Below are 19,940 nucleotides of genomic sequence, written 5' to 3' on the forward strand. Positions count from 1 at the left end.
TTATTAATATATATATATATATATATATATATATATATATATATATATATATACACACACATATACATATATACACACACACATACATATATACATATACACACACACACACACACACACACATACATACATACATATATATACATATGTGTAACATGGTTTTTGCGCAGCGGCTTTTCAAATGTGGAAAGGCACCATACTACGGTACTTAAAAATTTCCATAGGCAACACTTTAAAATACATTTTACAGGTTACCAGTTTAGTTTCAGAGGAGATCTAGTGTGTGTGTGTGTGTGTGTGTGTGTGTGTGTGTGTGTCCCATGTATGCATTCACCACTGTGTGCGAGCATGTGGGGACATTATTATTATAATAATACATTTATTATTATTACATTTTTGTTGTCCCTTGTAAACATCCCTTGTGATAACAGCATGACAGGTCCTCTTTATGGAGAGATCTGGGGTCTGAAAAACACCAAATCTCTCCTCTACTCTTAAAAACAAAAGATTTTTTAAAAATGGCCTTGCTTACGAGGGGGATGACCCCTCCTGCCTCTTCTACAAGTGACCCACCGGCGAATCTGCCCCTCGAGCAGCATTTAAGGGGCCGGCGTTGGAGGGAAAAAATAACGGGGTTATGACATCTAGCTGCAGCCTTAACCCTGGTATTTAACGTCAAAGTAATGATGTATTTTCCCAGTTAGGCCTTCGACAAGTGGGCATTTTGGCGCTGGCGGCTGTCAGAATACCCACACAGAAGCTGCATCAGACTACTGGACGCAGGCACTGTTTGGCTGAAATTTTCCACCCTGGAGGAGGGCTGACAGCTCCACCAGTGTAGCAAATTTTGATCGATTCATCGGGAACCAGACCAAAATTCTCACGGTGTATGGCCAGCTTTATTCAGGCAGCTTGTCAGCTCCTTGCGATAGCAATAAAGTTGTTCTTTTTTTTACATTTATTAAAATTAAAAAACATGCTAAAAATTAAAAAAGCCACCATGTAGTTTTTCACCACTTCACGAATGCATACAATATTTGGAATTTTTTGGACATATTTGGAATTTTTAAATCAACACAACCCATTCTACTTTTTTTTTTATTTTTAAACTAAAAATATAAACACACGGGAGTGCTTTTTTTTCAGTGTTGGGGCCCATTCAAAATGAATGAGATGCAGTAATGCAGTGCACTGAAACATACACATGTGCATTGTGGCATGTCACACGGCATAGTGTGAAAAGGCCCTTTGTCTCTTTCACAGTCCAAACCGTTCTTCTGCTTCAGAGGTGATCATTTCTGCTATAGCGAGAGAGGAGGTGGCCGCTGGGGACGGGGCGTTCCTCACATGTAGAATTCGGCTTGCAATATCACCAGACCCGCCATCAAACACAAAATCGTCCACTAAGTTCCCGTCTCTATCCAGGGCCTGCGCTCGGACTCCTGAAGGGCCTCTGTGGGAGAAAGATCTGGCTTTATTAGGTCTGGTAACATCCTTATGATAAATTAATCTTTTTTTCAAAGTCAAAAAAGTTTCAGTATTTCTAAAACACTTCCTGTCCCAGGATGACAACGCTTCACCTCCATAATGTACAGTGAATGAGCACCGTCACCCTAGGAAACAAGTGTGTTACTTGCAGGATTACCAGGTGAAAAATAAAAGGAAAAAATAAATCATAGAGAAAACAAATGCAGCCGCCATATTGAAAGACTAGTAAATTGCAATGTAAAATGTGGTTCTTGGGTTTTGATACACTTTATGGCATTTTAGTGATCGGGCACATCATTGGCCGTCAAAGTGGATAAGGTGATAAAAGGTATTGTGTGTTCACACACCAGAATGGGGCCAGGAACAGCCCTTCTTTTCCAGCCTATGATAAATTGAGCCTATAAAAGCTACTATCCACTTATAGCCCTTTCATTTTCTGTCTGGGACAGAGCGCCCTCTTGTGTTAGATTATTGCTGCTACTGACTATAGATTTTACATTCCCTTTGATGTATACATTCTATTGCTCAGGTCAGCTATGGTGAGATTTTTTTTTCCTGTCTCTAAGGTGCTATAAGCCTGCTTTTGCTTATTCAGACAAACAGGTTACACTTTTGCCATTTTTTTTTTCTTTCATATCCAACAAGTTTGTTTGCAAATAATGCAAACTCTCAAAACCAGAACGTGGCACACTGCTCACTGTCAGACCCTCTCCTACTCCTTCAAAAGCATTTCTCTGCATGAGGGGCTTAGTCTTAAAGGCCACTAAGGCCCACATTGAAGATGTAGGAGAGGCTCTGGCGGTGAGCGATGTGGTCTGGCTTTGTGAGTTTGCATTATTTGCAATAAAGATTCATGAAAAAAAAACAAAACAAAAGACAAACAGTGGAAGTGTCCCCTGCTTGTCTGTATCTGGATACTTTGGGGAGGAATGAATCCCAGTAGGTGTGAATCTACGACTGATGTTCTGTAAGCCCCATTGGGGTAGTAATATCTTTATTTTAAGTTGCAGCAGCAGCTCTCTCTCTCCTTTTCCTCTTCTCACAGGAGACAGAGGCAGCAGCGGGAGCCATTGGCTCTGCTGCTGTCAATCAAGTCCTGTGAGGTGGGAGCAGGGGGCAGGGCCAAGCCAGAATGTGTATGTCTATGGACGTCACTAGCCTGGCTCCAGAGTATCCCGGTGTTCCATCACAATTGGTAACGGAAGTGACGTTCCGTCGCCGCCATCTTGCTACACCCCGCACTCCTCCACAGTAAGGATACACCGAGAATGGGGCAGGTGGAGTTTTGCATTTCATATTTATTTTTAACAGTCAACGGAGCTTATAAGGTGAAGTACAGTACTTACAAATCCGGACTGTTTAGATGTTGAATTTTAAAAGCAGCGGCAAATCTGCTGATCTCACAGGTTTGCCAATGTGACAGAACACCGCTGTTTTTATAATTCAACATGTAAACAGTCAGATGGATTTCACCATATATGCTCCATTTCCTGTTAAAAATAACTGTGAAATGCAAAACTCCAGTGGATGTAACAAGATGTCCGCTTGCCCGCTTCTCCGTGTATCATTAGTGTAGAGGAGTGCGGGGTGTAGCAAGATTGCGGCGACGGAACGTCACTTCCGTTACCAATTCTGAGGGGTCGCCTAATCTGACGGAACACCTGCATGTCTGCCTCCAAAGCAGCAGACTTGCTAATGGGGCACTCACAGAAGAGGAACAGAGAGCGCCAGCGAAAGACCCCAGAGGAGGAGGTAAGTGATCACTCTGTGAAATACCAGAGCAGGCTCCTGCTAAAGTCAATCACAGCCAATGAGCCAATGATGAAAAGTGCAGATAAGGCGCCAATGATTGCGCCTGCACAATATCGGTGGCCGCGCCATCGAGGTGCCGCCGATTGCGGGGTGTCATCCTGGAGGCTCAAGATCCCGTCCTCCCCTCCCTCTCCTTGCAGAGCGGTGATCTCCCTGTGTCAGGGAGCTGAATTGCCCGGGCCGTAGTAACAATGTCCTGCCTCCTGTGATAGACGGCACACTGATCCAATGCCGGGACATTAAATCAGTGTGAAGTGATCACAGGAGGCTGGACATTGTTACTGCAGCCCAAGCAATTCAAATCCAGCTTCGTGACACAGCGGGAGATCGTCGCTCTGATCCGGGCACAGGCATGCTGCATGCGACGGGCACAGGCGAGGCTGCATGCGACGGGCACAGGCGAGGCTGCATGCGACGGGCACAGGCGAGGCTGCATGCGACGGGCACAGGCGAGGCTGCATGCGACGGGCACAGGCGAGGCTGCGTTGATGTCTTGTATCTGGTCTGCAGTCTCTGACCATCTCCTGTATCATGTCTGCTAGAGGTGCACCAGATGGAAATTTTGCTAATACTTTTAGCAGTGTGGACACGATATAAGAGACGGTTAGAGACTGTGGACATGATACAAGAGATGGTAAGAGACCACAGAATGCATTTTTCTTGCACTAAAAGGTGCCGATAATGGCCAACAATAAATTCATATTAAATTGATGATATTAATTAAAAAGTTGAATAGAATATAATTATATATAAAACTATAAATATTTTTTTTTTTAAAACTGTCATTCGGTTTTCAGCAAAGTGCATCCTGCATTTTCGGTTTCGGCACACCATTAGTACTTACCTGACAATATCGCTAACAGAGAGCTCTGGGATGAATTTCTGAAGTTCCTTAAGCTGTGCCTTTAAAGAGAAAGCCCGATACATCTCTCCCATTCCATATACCAGATTCTTCAGCACCAACTTATGAAGCCCACTAGATAGGAGAACAAAATAAATAAATATTAAAACCTGAAAAACATTTTCAGTTTTATAAAGTAATAAACAACCAGAAAGGTAGAATATTTGAGATTTGACATTAGAGCGAACAATTAGTATTTCTCCATTTTTACTTGATGGCATTTAAACTGTTAATATTTCACAAGCAACAACAAAGTCAAGCAATCTCATTTAAAGAGGAACGTCACCCTCCTCAGGGTAAATTTTATTCTTAAAAGTGGTATTAACCCCTTAGAGCCGGCACCTGCCAGCCCTATAAGTTCTTAAGAATGTTGTGAGGCAGGGCGGAGCTTATGGTCATGGGACCGCCATGACTGGCTGTCACATGATCAGAAAGCTCTCGATCGCAAGCAGCAAACGAGAGCTTTCAGTTAGCCACAGGTAACTGTGTCGGGAGCGAGATACTGCAGGCAAATATGTGGCAGCTCATCGCCAGGAAGCCGCATATTTGCGTACGCTCAGTGCCTAGGGGTTAAACCCCAAATCAAAACATGTAATATATTGCAGCTTACCAGTCATTAGAGGTGGTGGCTGCATCAGTATTTTTTTTTAAGCTTTTTTTTCCCCCCTTCTGTTTTCACCTGGTGATCTGCCCAGTAAAACACCTCCTGTATTAGAGTGCCTCCACTCTGGATGAAAGTGCACAGGGGGCACCTTTGGACAAAAGCATTGTCAGTCTTGCAGGAGGAGATTGTACATTTAGCAAACAGATTTAGAAACACTAACAAACTGAAGCCAGACTCCAGCTCACACTGTTATTACAGCAAACATGTTTTTTTTTTTTTAATGAATAAATAACAGCTGATCGTTGTAAGCACCCGTCAGTAGTAAATGGTTTGTTTCAACACTCCAACTGCTATATCTGCAGGAGAGCTTGTGTTGAACAACAGACTTACTAGCCAGATCACCAGGTGAATATAAAAAGGAAAGAAAGCCTAAAAAAGTAAAGCTAATGCAGCCATCACATCAAGAGCTGGAAAGTTTCAATGCAATAAATGCTTGCCTTTAGGTTTAATACTGCTTTAACCTCCTATTCCACTTCTGCTGGGTTGACTCAAATAACATACCCACCAAGCACATCCAGCGTTGTCTGCAATATTCCACGAAAGCTGATGCATGCTGGGTCCCACACCACCATCTTTGCTGACAGCATCAGGAGCCAGCTGTCTCTTTGGGGTCCTAGCAGCGAGCCCCCAGGTGATGCTCCACTGCACATCTGCACTGTGTTCCACATACAGTGCCTTGCAAAAAGTATTCACTCCCCCCCTTGGCTTTTTACCTATTTTGTTACATTACAGCCTTTAGTTCAATGTTTTTTTAATCTGAATTATATGTGATGGATCAGAACACAATAGTCTAAGTTGGTGAAGTAAAATTTGAAAAATATATATACATAAAACGATTTTTCAGAAATAAAAAACTGATAATAATTGGCATGTGCGTATGTATTCACTCCCTTTGTTGTGAAGCCCATAAAAAGCTCTGGTGCAACCAATTACCTTCAGAAGTCACATAATTAGTGAAATGATGTCCACCTGTGTGCGATCTAAGGGTCACATGATCTGTTATTACATATACACACCTTTTTGAAAGGCCCCAGAGGCTGCAACACCTAAGCAAGAGGCACCACTAACCAAACACTGCCATGAAGACCAAGGAACTCTCCAAACAAGTAAGGGACAATGTTGTTGAGAAGTACAAGTCAGGGTTAGGTTATAAAAAAATATCCAAATCTCTGATGATACCTAGGAGCACCATCAAATCTATCATAACCAAATGGAAAGAACATGGCACAACAGCAAACCTGCCAAGAGACGGCCGCACACCAAAACTCATGGACCGGGCAAGGAGGGCATTAATCAGAGAGGCAGCAAAGAGACCTAAGGTAACCCTGGAGGAGCTTCAGAGTTCCACAGCAGAGACTGGAGTATCTGTACATAGGACGACAATAAGCCGTACGCTCCACAGAGTTGGGCTTTATGGCAGCCATTACTTTCAGCAAAAAACAAAATGGCAAGTTTTGAGCGAAAAGGCATGTGGGAGACTCCCAAAATGTATGGAGGAAGGTGCTCTGGTCTGATGAGACTAAAATTGAACCTTTTGGCCATCAAAGAATACTATGTCTGGTGCAAACCCAACACATCACATCACCCAAAGAACACCATCCCCACTGTGAAACATGGTGGGGGCAGCATCATGCTGTGGGGATGTTTTTCAGCAGTCTGGACTGGGAAACTGGTCAGAGTTGAGGGAAAGATGGATGGTGCTAATCACAGGGATATTCTTGAGGAAAACCTGTACCACTCTGTGTGTGATTTGAGGCTAGGACGGAGGTTCACCTTCCAGCAGGACAATGACCCCAAACACACTGCTAAAGCAACACTTGAGTGGTTTAAGGGGAAACATGTAAATGTTTTGGAATGGCCTAGTCAAAGCCCAGACCTCAATCCAATAGAAAATCTGTGGTCAGATTCAAAGAGCGCTGTTCACAAGCGCAAACCATCCAACTTGAAGGAGCTGGAGCAGTATTGCAAGGGAGAATGGGCAAAAATCCCACTGGTAAGATGTGGCAAGCTCATAGAGACTTATCCAAAGTGACTTGAAGCTGTGATAACCGCAAAAGGTGGCTCTACAAAGTATTGACTTTAGGGGGGTGAATAGTTATGCACATTGACTTTTTCTAATATTTTGTCCTATTTGTTGTTTGCTTCACAATAAAAAAAAAAAAAAATCATCTTCAAAAATTGTGGGCATGTTCTGTAAATTAAATGATGCAAATCCTCAAACTATCCATGTTAATTCCAGGTTGTGAGGCAACAAAACATGAAAAATGCCAAGGTGGGTGAATACTTTTGCAAGGCACTGTAGCCCCAAAGTCTCCTGGGATGTGTGATGCAAGTATCCCAGGAGGCTTTGGAAAGGGAAGGTGGGGGGGATACAACATTCTTGCCTAGGAAAGAAAGGAGGAAGCGGGGGCTCTTCTACACAAATCTCCTACACACACAAAAATGTGTGATTTCCTGAAAGGGCAGGAGGAGGAGTAAAGTTATTAATAAAGTAAATAGGACTTAAGGTCCACATTAAGACTGCTATGCATGCTTGAATTTTTGCCGATTCTTGTTGAATTGGCCATAATTCGAGCCATGGGTGCTCCGGTCAGAAAATGATTGGCTATACCAGTGATGGCAAACTTTGGCACCCCAGATGTTTTGGAACTACATTTCCCATAATGCTCAACTACACTGCAGAGTGCATGAGCATCATGGCAAGTGTAGTTCCAAAACATCTGGGGTGCCAAGGTTCACCATCACTGGGCTATATAGCCATTGCATCCAATCAGATACAGCCACTGTATGGGTATTCTGACATAGAATAAAAGGACTCTAAGGCCAACGCTGCGCTAAATAAATATCAGCAATTAAAAATGAATGTAGTATGTGTAAAGTAGCCCTGCATTTTGCTCTACATACTCATTGCTTGTAAATAGCAAAATATACCTCTGATTTCCTCTTTTCAATTCCAATTTCATAGATGTGTGCTTGGACCGCCTAACATTAGTGGCTCTTGTGAGCCCTGGTCGGCCGCCTCTGTGGGGATCCACGCCAAGTCTGAAATGTGTGAAGCACCCCAGATTTTTCCTTTCCTCTCCTGGGTTCCAACCATACAGCTACACTCACTGCTGGCTTTCCACTCAATCAACCTCAATCCTCTGGACTGAAGGAGGTGGGAGTCCATCTCTTGATGCCTGTGTGTGCAACTTTTATGCTGAAGAGACAAGTTTTCTAGTGAGTACACCAAAATGTTCATGCCTGTTCAGACTGAGATTTTGTTTTTATCCTTATGCTTTGCTTAAAGTTTAACAGTCTCTTATACTTGGTGACACAATTGTTTTATACTCAATGCTGGTGCTAATCATACTTATACTCTGTGATACATACCCACATATACATATATATCCGTTTTTCTTTTCCCTAGAAATTTATCTAAACTGCTACTTTGAAACTCCTGAAGGAAATATACAGTATAGAAGGAATTGAGCCTTTCTATATTCCAAAACATGTAGAGTATCATGTGTTGCCGTACCTTCACCCCAGCGAAGAAATTCTTGAATTTCCTGGGTTGTTGCATGACAGCACCTTCGCAGTTTGATTATGTTTGATGACTGTCTTTTCTACCTCTTTTTGTTTTGCTTTTATATTATAGAATGTTTTGTACACTTTGTAACCAATAAAAATCGTTGTTATTAATTTTAACAAAATTGTATATCTGATTCTCTGCACCAGCCACTTGGTTTCCCGGTGATACACTGTCCATATTATCCCTCTGGGGCACACCCTCCTTTTTTGGTTTTCTTCCTTACATGGGATGTGACAGTGATCCCCGGGAAAGCTCAAACATTGGCTCCTTTTCTTATTGTTGATTCCATATGTGTAAAGTAGCCAGCACCCAAAGTTCAATACCAAAAAAAACTTCAAATAGAGTAAACAACACAATAAGTGCAGCGCGAATATATGTGAGATATGATATCGTTATGATAATATAAATTGTGAAATAATCAAACAGTGATACATACAATAATAAAGGAAATAAAAAAAAATTTAACTGCATAAAAAAAGAAAAAATATTTAAAAAAAAAGGAAGAAAACTAAAGCAATGTCCCATAGTGATCAATGAGAAAATCCATAAGTAATATGCCTCCACAGGAGAAAAGGTGAATTGCAAAAAACAGAAGCCGTGACACCAATCTTCCTAATGTAAAACCGGGGTGTATTCAGGTCAACACCCAAAATTGAGGTAGCTTGCTTACCAAAAAGCAATGACTACTGCTAGCAGTCTCTGCCAGCACAGGGAATTTGGAAGTCTCCCCAAAACTTAAAATCCTCCGGACCAGCCGTTCTTTCTATTATTACTCAAAGATAGAAAATAGAAACTTCCATAGTGCAGTATGTCAATTTGATCTCATTTATTAAAACAAGAGTTTGCACTTACAGAAACGATGTGTCATCATAAGCGGTTGTGTCACATATAAAGCCGTGGTGTCTCTATTCGCTTCTCCCTATTCCTAAAGCGTTTGTCTCGCCACCGTCGCGGAAGGCCAATCCCCAGAAGACGTCCGCTCGTGACAAAACGCGTAGGGTAGAGCCTCTGAAGGTGACGTCATCACGCTAGCCTTCCGCGACGGTGGTGAGACGAACGCTTTAGGAATAGGGAGAAGCAAAAATTTTAAAATTGTGCACGCTCATGAAATGGCGACAAACAACGGTACTGAAAAATCTCCATAGGCGATACTTTAAAATTTTTTACAGGATACTTGTTTAGAGTTAGTTACTTTTTAATTTCTACACTCCCTTTAAATTTTTTTTTTGGATCACTTTTATTCCTATTACAAGGAATGTAGACATCCCTTGTAAAAGAAATAAGCATGACAGGTCCTCTTTATGGAGAGATCTGGGGTCAAAAAGACCGCAGATCTCTCATTTACGCTTAAAAGCAAAAAAAAAAAATAAATAAATAAATTATTTTGCCTTAAAAAAACAAACAAAAAAAAAACAACCTGTTTATCTGCTTGAGAGGTGGAAGTGACATAAGACATTGCTCCGGTCCTCCAAGGGCATAGAGCTGAGTGGGGGCTATTTAGCCCTCACTCGGCTTCCTAACTAACTACTGGCTGATTTTGATCAGTTCCTAGCTTACCGACCGCTCCGGTAAGGTTGGGAACCACCAGGAGAGGTGGCACCTCTCCGGCCGCCTTTAATAGTGATCTTGTGGCGCATCCTCTGCAGGGGCAATTTTTATTTGAAAGCCGGCCACTGCTGCCATAAACCCGGTATTTAGCGTTAAAGTAATGATGTACAATTACAGTTAGGTGATCGGCAAGTGCTTAAAATGTTACTGAACCCACAACAGAAAAATAAGTCTGTATATGCAGTAAAGCAAGTTTGTTATACTCGCTGTGGAACCTAAGGGGTTAATTCTGTGCATTGGGTAAAAAGGCGGATTGATCCTGTCCTCTCTGATCCTCCCCTTGTTCCACAGTCCCCAATCCATCTGATAGTACAGAGCTTTCGAGGCACTCTGCACATGCTCAGTTTGGTGTGTATTGCCAGAGAGTTTACTTTTTATTTTTTGGGGCGTGCATGTGATCAACACAGGGCCAAATCAGCACTGTCCAGACAGAAAGTCAGGGGTCCTGCAGCCTCATAGGGCAGTCAGAGGGGAATGAAAACTCCTCCTACAACCTTTAACCAGACAGTGATAGAAGTCACAAGACTGCTATATACTACTGATGAGAAAAGGTATTTAGCAGTTTATTGTTACTAAAAAAATTGCATTTCAATGTTCTGTGTACTGTAGGAGACCAGATAAAGTGAATGCCGGGACTTGGGTTTAGTAATACTTTAAGCACAATTCTGTGTGCAGAGGACAAACTAAAGCCCCGTACACACGGGCTGATTATCGGCTGAAAGCAGTCGGTACAGTAGATATCGCCCAACATTTGGCCCGTGTGTACAGATCCTTGTTTGACAGAAGCTGTTCGTGAGGTCGAACAAGCATGCTGGAAAACCAGCAGCCGATCGGCATTCAATGATCGCTTTCAGCCAATGGCTGTGAGCACTGACCAGTGTGTTCTGGTGAGGGAAGGGGGGTTGCCCCCCTGTCAGAACACAATAGCTCAGTGCGGAGATCGCTGTACTGACATTGCATTGTTAGTACAGGACCTCCTTGAAAGCTCCTCATTTTATTTTTACGTGTGTACCACGCTTAACTCCGATGTGCATGGATGGGAGTTACATCATCCAACCCTGGTTAATCAAGCAGTTGAAGACCAAAACTGAAAGGAGACCAGAAAATTGCTTCAGAGGGGATTGCTTTGGTGGGCAAGTGTGCCATAATGTGCCAATATGCTGTGCATACTGGCCCATTATAAATAAAAGCTTTTGGGGGACTGTCTGTGGTTTATTTCCACTTAAAGTTGCTTTTTTATGCAATAAAAAAAAAAAAAGAAGGAGGTTATACTCACCTGATCTGTGCAAGGATATTGCACAAAGCAGCCCCTTACCTCTTTTTCTGGAGTCCCCCCCCCCACTGGTGCTGTCCCCATAGCGAGCCATTTGCTATAGGGGGACCTGTGCAGGTGGCCTCTCAAGCTGGGTTGCGTGCGTCCATAGACACACACAATGTGGCTTGGCCCTACCCCTGATCTCTCCTCACAAGATTTGACTTACAGCAGCTGGAGCCGATGGCTTCCGCCATTCTCAGAGTCTCCTGTGAGACCAGGAAGAGAGAGCAGAGGTGCTGCAGACAGGGATAGTGCAGGATCACGACAGGACTCAGGTTACTGTTAAAAAGGGACAGGGTGGGGGGAACCATCCAAAAATTGGAAGGTTTATACCCTAATGCAGAGAATGTATTGGGGTATAAAAACTTTTCAGTTTTGAACAAAAGCCAACAGGAAGGATCACCTTTCCTGAAGGGAATTCAAGCAACAAAGCCTGCAACCTCAGAGTTATAGGGTGCTGCTGGGAGATGAGATGCTAAACACAAATCTCCTGCCACCTAACAGAAGCTTCTGCTGGCCGATGTAAACAGTTTTCCCACTTGACAAAGAATTTTATGTGTACTGTCTAGCATGTTCTTTTGCTACTGCCACTTATTTTTTTTTAATTTAACTTTACAAAAAAAGTGCACATTTCATTGTCTCCGTATAAGAAATATGGTGGAGTTTTCAGCCACTTTACTGCTTTACAGAATGTTCAGCTCTTTACCTGTATGTAACGGCTTCAGTGAAATCTCTGGTATTGAAGTCACATAACTTGTAGCCTTCTCTTTTGAAAGCCAACACGGCATTTGGGCCGAGCCAAACGTTTCCATCTATCCGTGGAGTGAAATGGACTCCGAGGAAGGGAAATCGAGGGTTAGGAACCTACAGCCCAATAGGGAGAGACATATAAACACCTTTTATGTATTAAAGAAACAAGTGTTCCAAGCGTTAAAGGCTGTAAATCATATGGGAGAAGGGATGGAGGAACCCGGGCTGGCCTGTACAGCTGCCAATACACACTTGGGCAGTGCAACATATAAGCAAACACAACAACAATGACAGCGCTCAGTGGTCCCTTGAGACTACAGGAATGGGTATGAATGGGTTTATTCATGTGGATGTCCACAACTTGTGAAAGAAATAAACTGTAAAAAGTTAAAAGCCAACATCTCCAGGCATAGAAGGGATAAGGTCATCCAGAGCCACGGGGGGGGCGGTGTTGCTGAGGAGGGCGCTGATCCAATGCCCTAGGGCCTAGACAGATGAACAGTCAGCCCAGATGAGGCGCGCCTCGGTTATGTCACAGTGGGCCAACAGGCAGGAAAACGAGAAGAGAAGACTAACATCAAGCTTGGAGGAGCCAGCATGGAACGCAAGTGTGAATGTTGCCGTGACATCGCGTTTCGTGTGAATGCGCTTCATTAAGTCATGACAACAGTCAGGCTTGCGTTCCATGCTGGCTCCTCCAGGCTTCCTGGTGGTCTTCACGTTCACACCTGTCGGCCCACCGTGCCATCACCCAGGTGTGCCTCATCTGGCTTCCTGAGCAGCCAAGTGTTTATCTGTCGTAGGGCTTTGGATCGGAGCCCTGCTCAGCAGCCCCCACGGTGGCACTGGATGACCTTACCTCTTCTATGCCTGGAGAGGTTGGCCTGGTATCATTTTAACTTTTACATGTTGTGGAAACTGATGCGATTTTTACTATTGGCCTGGCTGATCCATTCCTCTGGATCATACGCATTCCTGTAGTCCCAAGTGATCACTAAGGGCACCGAGCGCTGTCGCCTTTTATGTATAATGCCCTGTACACACGACCGGTTTTGCCGTCGGAATAAACTTCGAAGGTTTCTCCGACAGAACTCCGAGGGTATTCCATTCAAGCGGTCTTGCCTACACACGGTCAACCCAAAGTCCGACCAAAGTCCGACCGTCCAGAACGCGGTGACATACAACACTTACGACGGGACTAGAAAAAGGAAGTTCAATAGCCAGTAGCCAATAGCTTCCGTCTCGTACTTGCTTCAGAGCATGCGTCGTTTTTGGTCCATCAGAACAGCATACAGACGATCGGTTTTCCCGATAGGAATTGGTTCCGTCGGAAATATTTAGAACATGTTCCATTTCTAGGTCCGTCAGAATTTTCGAAAAAAAAAAAGTCCGATGAGGCCTACACACGATCGGAATAGACGATGAAACGCTCGTCCGACTTTTTCTGGACATTCCGCTCGTGCGTACACGGCTTTACACACCACGGACACAGTTAGTGTTTAAAGCTAAACTTTGGGCATAAAAAAACTTATACATGTTTGTGTAAAGTGTGATGTACCTTAGTCTAGGGTCCATTTTAACTTTATACATTTGTTAATCAGATCAGACCTAAAAGCATGGCTGAAAATCTGCCAGCAATAAGGCACTCCTTGTAAAGGAGACTGGTCACCCCAGCAGTGTGTCCATGCACCAGGTGATTGGTCACCTCTCAGTGTGCATTTGAAGCTGCAGTAAAATAAGATAGAACCTGCCTCATTTCCTGGCTGGAGGATGTCCGGCACCATCTAGCCTTACAGTCCTTGGCCTGCCCCTTCCATTCACTGGATTTTGTTATATTTTTCAAGGAGGCTCAGCATCACATGTGGGCATGGTCTATGGTGGCCTGCATGCAAATGCAGTCTGTCTAGGAAAGTCCACTGTTCCAGACTGACACCAACTCATCAAAGCATTTTGGTCAACAGCCAGGCCACTGCTTGCATCAGGGCTGAGGGCTTTTGAGTGGAGTTCTGATGTTTTCGAGAAACTATGTGCAGCTCCCTACCAGCCCCTCCCACCAGCCATGATCTGTCTGCACTGCATAGAGAAGCACAGAGACAGGTATTTTTAAATGTACCCAGGCAGTTATGTTTAACCAGGGACCAGTTAGAAAAAAGTAATGATTTAAAATGGATACTTACTGGGTAAATGTTCCCCTTCACGAGATAGCATTTCTCTGGCTTCAGGACCAGGTAATCGCCACGGAAGGGAACAATGCGTGGTTCTGGGTTGCACCCGCTAATCTGGGATAGACGATCTGAAAACAGGCCACCACACGTCAACACGTATTTACAATAAACTTCTTCTCCCTGTTGCAAAAGGATACAATATATGTAAAATTACTCTCTTTATGCTCAGTTATGGCAATACAGATTCAAAAGGCATTTGCAATTGTTAGAACCTTAAAGCAGAGCTCAACCCAAAAGGGGAAGCTCCGCTTGATGCTGCTTCCCCCCTCCACTGCCACATTTTGCATCTTTCTTGGGGGAGGGGTTAGCGGATCCTTGTCAAAACCAGGTACCCGCTCCCACTTCCGGGTAAGATCGCAATCATTGTGGCGAGCTACGAAATTTTGGGCCCTCCTCCTTTCTCCCATCGCTGCCTTTTGGGAGACACACAGGTCCCAGAAGACAGCGGGACCATTCATAAGGCGCAGCGTGACCCACCTATGTGCAGTATGAAACAGCCTGTGAAGCTTCACTTCCTGTTTCCCTTAGTAAAGATGCCGGCGCCTGCACCTGGAGACGATAGACAGATTGGCTTGGAATGCCGACATCGAGGGATCCCTGAACAGGTATTTGTAGCTGCTGAATTTGTATTTATTTATTTATTTTTTTATAGGCTGGAACTCCTCTTTAAAGCGGGGGTCCACCTATCTATCGTTTTTTTTTTTTTTGGAGTTCATTCACAAACTTTTCTTCTCATGATTATCTACTCACATGTTCTGTGTAATAAGTCTGCCTGTGTCTGATTTCGTTGTAAAGAATAACTTATAAAATTCACTGAAGGCGGTTTCCATCTTCATTGTGGGCATTTGAAGCCCACAAGCATGTATTTCCTGGATGCGGTGAATGCTGTGCTCCCAGCATTCACCGAGATGTTGTGATGACACTGTTGCACAATGCAGCTGGGAAGCCTGAGACTAGCTCCCAGGGGACTGTGGGAGGTCTGGGAGAGGCTAGAAACACGCCTACTCCCATGGGAGGAAAACCAGGAAGTGCAAAGAAGATTAGAAAAAAAAAAAAAAAAGGTAATTACGGCGATTTAAATTTTTTTTACACAGCATGTCAGCATCTAGGCAAGGAAGAGAATGCATAGAGATAATATTCAAAATTTGGGTGGAACCCCGCTTTAAGGCTAATAAAGGTTCTTTGGTCTGGGCAGGTGGTGACTGATAATACTAACACCACTCAAAATAATGTACAAATTAATTTGAATCTAAAAACGTTTCTGAAACTAGGAGGGCTGCTGATATGCAAATGCAATCTGCCAAAATCAGACACCTAGAATAATTGGATGTTTGTTCCCCACACCCTAAAGTCCATCACAACAGAGACATGGGAAGCGGCCATTGTTGCCCCCTACTCCAAAAATGTTATGCGGACAACATGGCATCAATACATTCATCAGTCACTGACCTAGGACAAGTATGCAGATATGGAAAATCCAAGTAAAATAAGAAGTCCTTACCTGAATACGTGTTACAGATCTGTGATTTAGAAGGTATTAAAATTTGCTGTATAAGCATAGCAGCCAAGCGACTAGAATTTTTAGTGGAGGCTTGAGAATAGCAGCTCCTGTGTTTCTCTTGTGACAGGTTTAACCCCTTCCTGTCTAAGGGTAAAACAAACGTTAATGCCGAAGCACAATTTTGCAACTTTGACATGCTTTAGTAAAACTGTACATAACGTCACAACTTCTTTGTGTATCCAGGTGGATTATATCTTTTTTTTTTTTTCCCAGGACAAATTGGGCTTCCTTCTGGTGGTAAATGGTTACGTACATCTCCTGCTTTTTTTTTTTTTTTTTTTTTTTTTTTATTTTAATCAAAAGGAAAACTGGCCCAAAATAGTAAAAAAAAAAAAAAAAAAAAAAACTTTTTTTTTTTTAAATCCAGCCGTATATTTCTTGCATAATTTATCATCAAAGAACAACCCAAATTAAATTCTCCTGCTTGAAGCCATACCACATATGTGTATGTTAGTTGTTGTTGGTCCCCATAGTACATCCCAGAAACAATTGTATGCGGTATGCATTTTTCAAAAGTCTGTCCAAAACAACCTTAAACTGATACCAATTAATTTTTTTTATTTTTTAAATTCTAACCAAAATATGCTGACTGAGCTTTCACCCCAACCTTGACCCCAACACTAACCCTGGCAAACCTTGATCTTATTTTTTTTCTTTATTTTTGATTAACTTTTTTTTTTTTTTTTTACAGCTTCATCTCCATTCAGAAGAGGAAGTAAACACGGGCAGGCTCACAGTGACTGATCATTGCGAAAGCCAATCAGAGGCCATCACGGCGATTGGGTGACCTGGAACCGGGAGTCCCGGTCTCGGTGAGAGCCCGGACTCTGTACTGGGAGTGCGCTGTGTGGTGCGCTCCCAGAACAAAGATACGCATATATGCGGCCCCATGGAAAAATACCCACTTCCGTGAGGCCGCATATATATGTGTACTGTTGGAGGGAAGGGGCTATTTTCAGATCCATATTTGGAATGAACCAAAAGTATCTGGACCTGCTCCATGATTGCATTATCATGACTGACACATGGTCCTCAGGCAAAACGTTTCTACAGGTTTTTGGGAGTTGAGGTTTGAGTCTAGAATGACATGAAAAACCTGTTCAGCTAGGACATACTGAAAAGGAGTGGTCACACACAGGAGATATACCATAATTTGGAAAACAGGTGTATAGGCGCTGCAACCTTCCCACATAAAAGCTCCGCCCGGTGCTCAGACCTTGAGGCTGCTGACACCTCCAACATACCAGAATAAGGAAAGGGATGGTCGGCACTCAGGATGGCATCCAAAATAATATTCCTTTATTAAATACATGTACAGAGCTGTAAAGCAGCCTACACGTTTCGGAAGTTAGTGCTTAGTCCATGACGAAGGACTAATGTCCAAAACGTGTAGGCTGTTTTACAGCTCTGTAAATGTATTTAATAAAGGAATACTATTTTGGATGTCATCCTGAGTGCCAGCTATCCCTTACTCTATTCATATACTATCAATTCTTCTTCATAAATGTGACTGTTCACTGCGTGGGCAAACCATAAATGGTTTTGCACAGAAAAGGATGTTTTTTTTCAGAAATGATATTGATGTTATGTGGTCAGTTTAGAATGTGATTCGTTCTTCGAGTCCTAGGGCTCCTTCACATCATACGTGCATGAAAACTGATGGGAAAACCACACAGATTTCACTTGCAGATACATCAGTTTTCATGCTCATTTCAGTGAGTTTTGTTATGCACATTGACATAAACTTTTATGCACTTCAGTTATGTGCCCTGTTCACACCACAGTGTTGATGTCATTTTTTTTTTTTTTACACGCAGAAAACTGCAGACACATTGCAGATTCCTTCACAGAAAAATCTGCGCGTGATACCAGTGGTGTGGTGTGAACAGGGCACATAGAGACTAACTGTTTTATTTGTGCTCTTGCAGAATGCATGCAGAGAAACTGATGTCTCTGCACCATGGTGTGAATAAGGCTTTAAAGTGGAAGTAAACCCTCCTATCATTTTCCGCCAAGGAAGCTGCCATCTTGGCCTCTGTTTAACCTTCACCTGCCATGATACTGCATATGTGATCAGTTATGACAGCAGCCATTGGATGGTTTGACAGTTTGGTTGAGAGCACAACCAATGGGACAATTACATTGTTGGCACATGCCTGAAATGTAACGGTCTTTTGAAACTGTTAAATTGATGGGTTTACTTCCGCTTTAAGGTGGAACGAAATCCTCTTATAGTTTTCAGGCAAGGAAGCTACCATTTTAGTTTCAGTTTGATCTTCAACTGCCATGATGCTGCACATGGGATCAGTTATGACTTGATGGTTTGACAGTTTGGTTGAGAAAACAAGCACATGTGAAAGTTACATTCCAGCCGGTTTTATTTTTCAACTGTTAAAATCGATGGGTTTAGTTCCATTTTACGTAGATGTTTAACTAGGTGAAATACAACAGTTTGAAAAAAGTTAAAACATATTACTTTACCTTTGTGTTTCTAAGAATGACTGGGTACTCCAAACCTAAAGAAGAATACAAAGAGAAGTGCTTTCTCAGCTTCTAAAGTTATAGCCCGATTTTGCTAGGTAATGCAAAGACATTTATCTTGAAAAACAATGCAAAACATACTAAAACTGTAGCCTTTATATATAAAACAAATTCCTTAAAGAGACCCTGTCATGTCTCTAAATGAATATAAAAGCCAGAGAGAACAGGTAGTATATTCACTTCCCCAGCAGCCCATGATTCCTACCCTCCCTATGTTTAAGAACTGCAACCTCTAGTCTCCGAAATTCAAAACTTCCAAGAGAGTTGTGCTGTGTGCCGGTCCCTTCCTCTCCTCACCTACATCACTACAGGACTCAGCAGTGATGTAGGGGTTGGAGGAAGGAACCACAGCACAAAGCGGGAGACACAGACTTTGTATACTCTGGGAATTGCTAAATGCCAAAGAGACCAAAGAAGACAGTAGTACTGGAACAGAAGGGAGGTAGTAGGAGTCACAGGTCTCTTTAATGAAAAGGGTCAGCAGAACAGTGCCTCTGGGGTGCTGGAAGGTGAGCCGTGCTGTTCCTCCCTTTATCGCGGCCTACAAACTGGAAAACATCAACAATTCTGGTGAGTTCATTGAAGTGAAGGCCACATCACTATTGTAAATCTTCTGCACAAAAAGTGATGGGTTCCCTCATAGAAATTAAGTACATCATTTTTAAAGTTGCACAGAAAACGTGAAAGCTGGAATTAAAATGGCTCTTAGTAACACCTCTAGGGCTGAAACAACTAATTAATTGACAACTAATCGATTATGAAATTAATCGATTACTTTTTTCATAAATTGATTAATCGGCCAGCCTATTAGTTGGCCTGCATACAGAATGCATTATTTGTTTACATATCAGGAAATACAGTACAGCTCTGTACACCATCCATACATGTCAGTAAGTGCCTGAGAACGTGAATGTCTGAGGAGCAATGCCTCATGGGACATGTAGTCCTGAGCAGGAAGTGAGTAATTCTAAAGGCAGGAGTTTTCTTTATCTCGCTATTGGGGCGCTCTTTACTGTACTTAACGCACAGCAAAAAGCAGTATAGAAACAGATCAAAAGCAAACTGCATAAGTGTGTACCGAGCCTTATGCTGGCCACACGGATCAATTTTCAGACGAGAATATTCAAATGAAAAATCTTTGTACATTCGCTGAATGAAAGAATGTTATTTTAAATTTTCACTTGCTTTTAACATTCTGTTTTAAAATGAATGTAATTTCTGAACGAAAACATACACTGTCAGAAAATTTCTTTGACCGAGAAGTTTTCTATTATTTCTAAATTTTCCTGTCACTGTGGTTGAAAACGAACGTCGACCCCACTAACGATTCAAAAATCGAACGAACATTCTTAAAATGACATTTTTTTTTTTAAGGAAGACATTGTTTTTGTATGGCCAGCATATAATATATTACAGTTATGTTTGAAAATCTGCAAAACAGTCTTTAACTTTTTTTTTTCTTCTGAGTCTGATGATTTTTACCAGATTCAACCTCTAATAGTAT

General features: G+C 42.6%; 1 protein-coding gene across 1 annotated transcript in view; it reads right to left on the reverse strand.

Annotated features, from left to right (window-relative positions):
• Nucleotides 1-268: 268 nt before the first annotated feature.
• Nucleotides 269-19,940, reverse strand: part of L2HGDH (L-2-hydroxyglutarate dehydrogenase) — a 35,553-nt gene continuing 15,881 nt past the window's right edge. Inside the window, exons 6-10 of the mRNA XM_073608634.1 lie at nucleotides 18,377-18,411; nucleotides 14,287-14,454; nucleotides 12,066-12,223; nucleotides 4,145-4,276; nucleotides 269-1,453 (exon numbers count right to left, since the gene is read on the reverse strand). Coding sequence (XP_073464735.1) covers nucleotides 1,258-1,453; nucleotides 4,145-4,276; nucleotides 12,066-12,223; nucleotides 14,287-14,454; nucleotides 18,377-18,411 — 689 coding nt within the window. The 3' untranslated portion in view covers nucleotides 269-1,257. The remainder of the gene's footprint in view (nucleotides 1,454-4,144; nucleotides 4,277-12,065; nucleotides 12,224-14,286; nucleotides 14,455-18,376; nucleotides 18,412-19,940) is intronic.

This window comes from Aquarana catesbeiana, linkage group LG13 (assembly GCF_042186555.1).
Source record: "Aquarana catesbeiana isolate 2022-GZ linkage group LG13, ASM4218655v1, whole genome shotgun sequence".
NCBI classification, from domain to species: domain Eukaryota; kingdom Metazoa; phylum Chordata; class Amphibia; order Anura; family Ranidae; genus Aquarana; species Aquarana catesbeiana.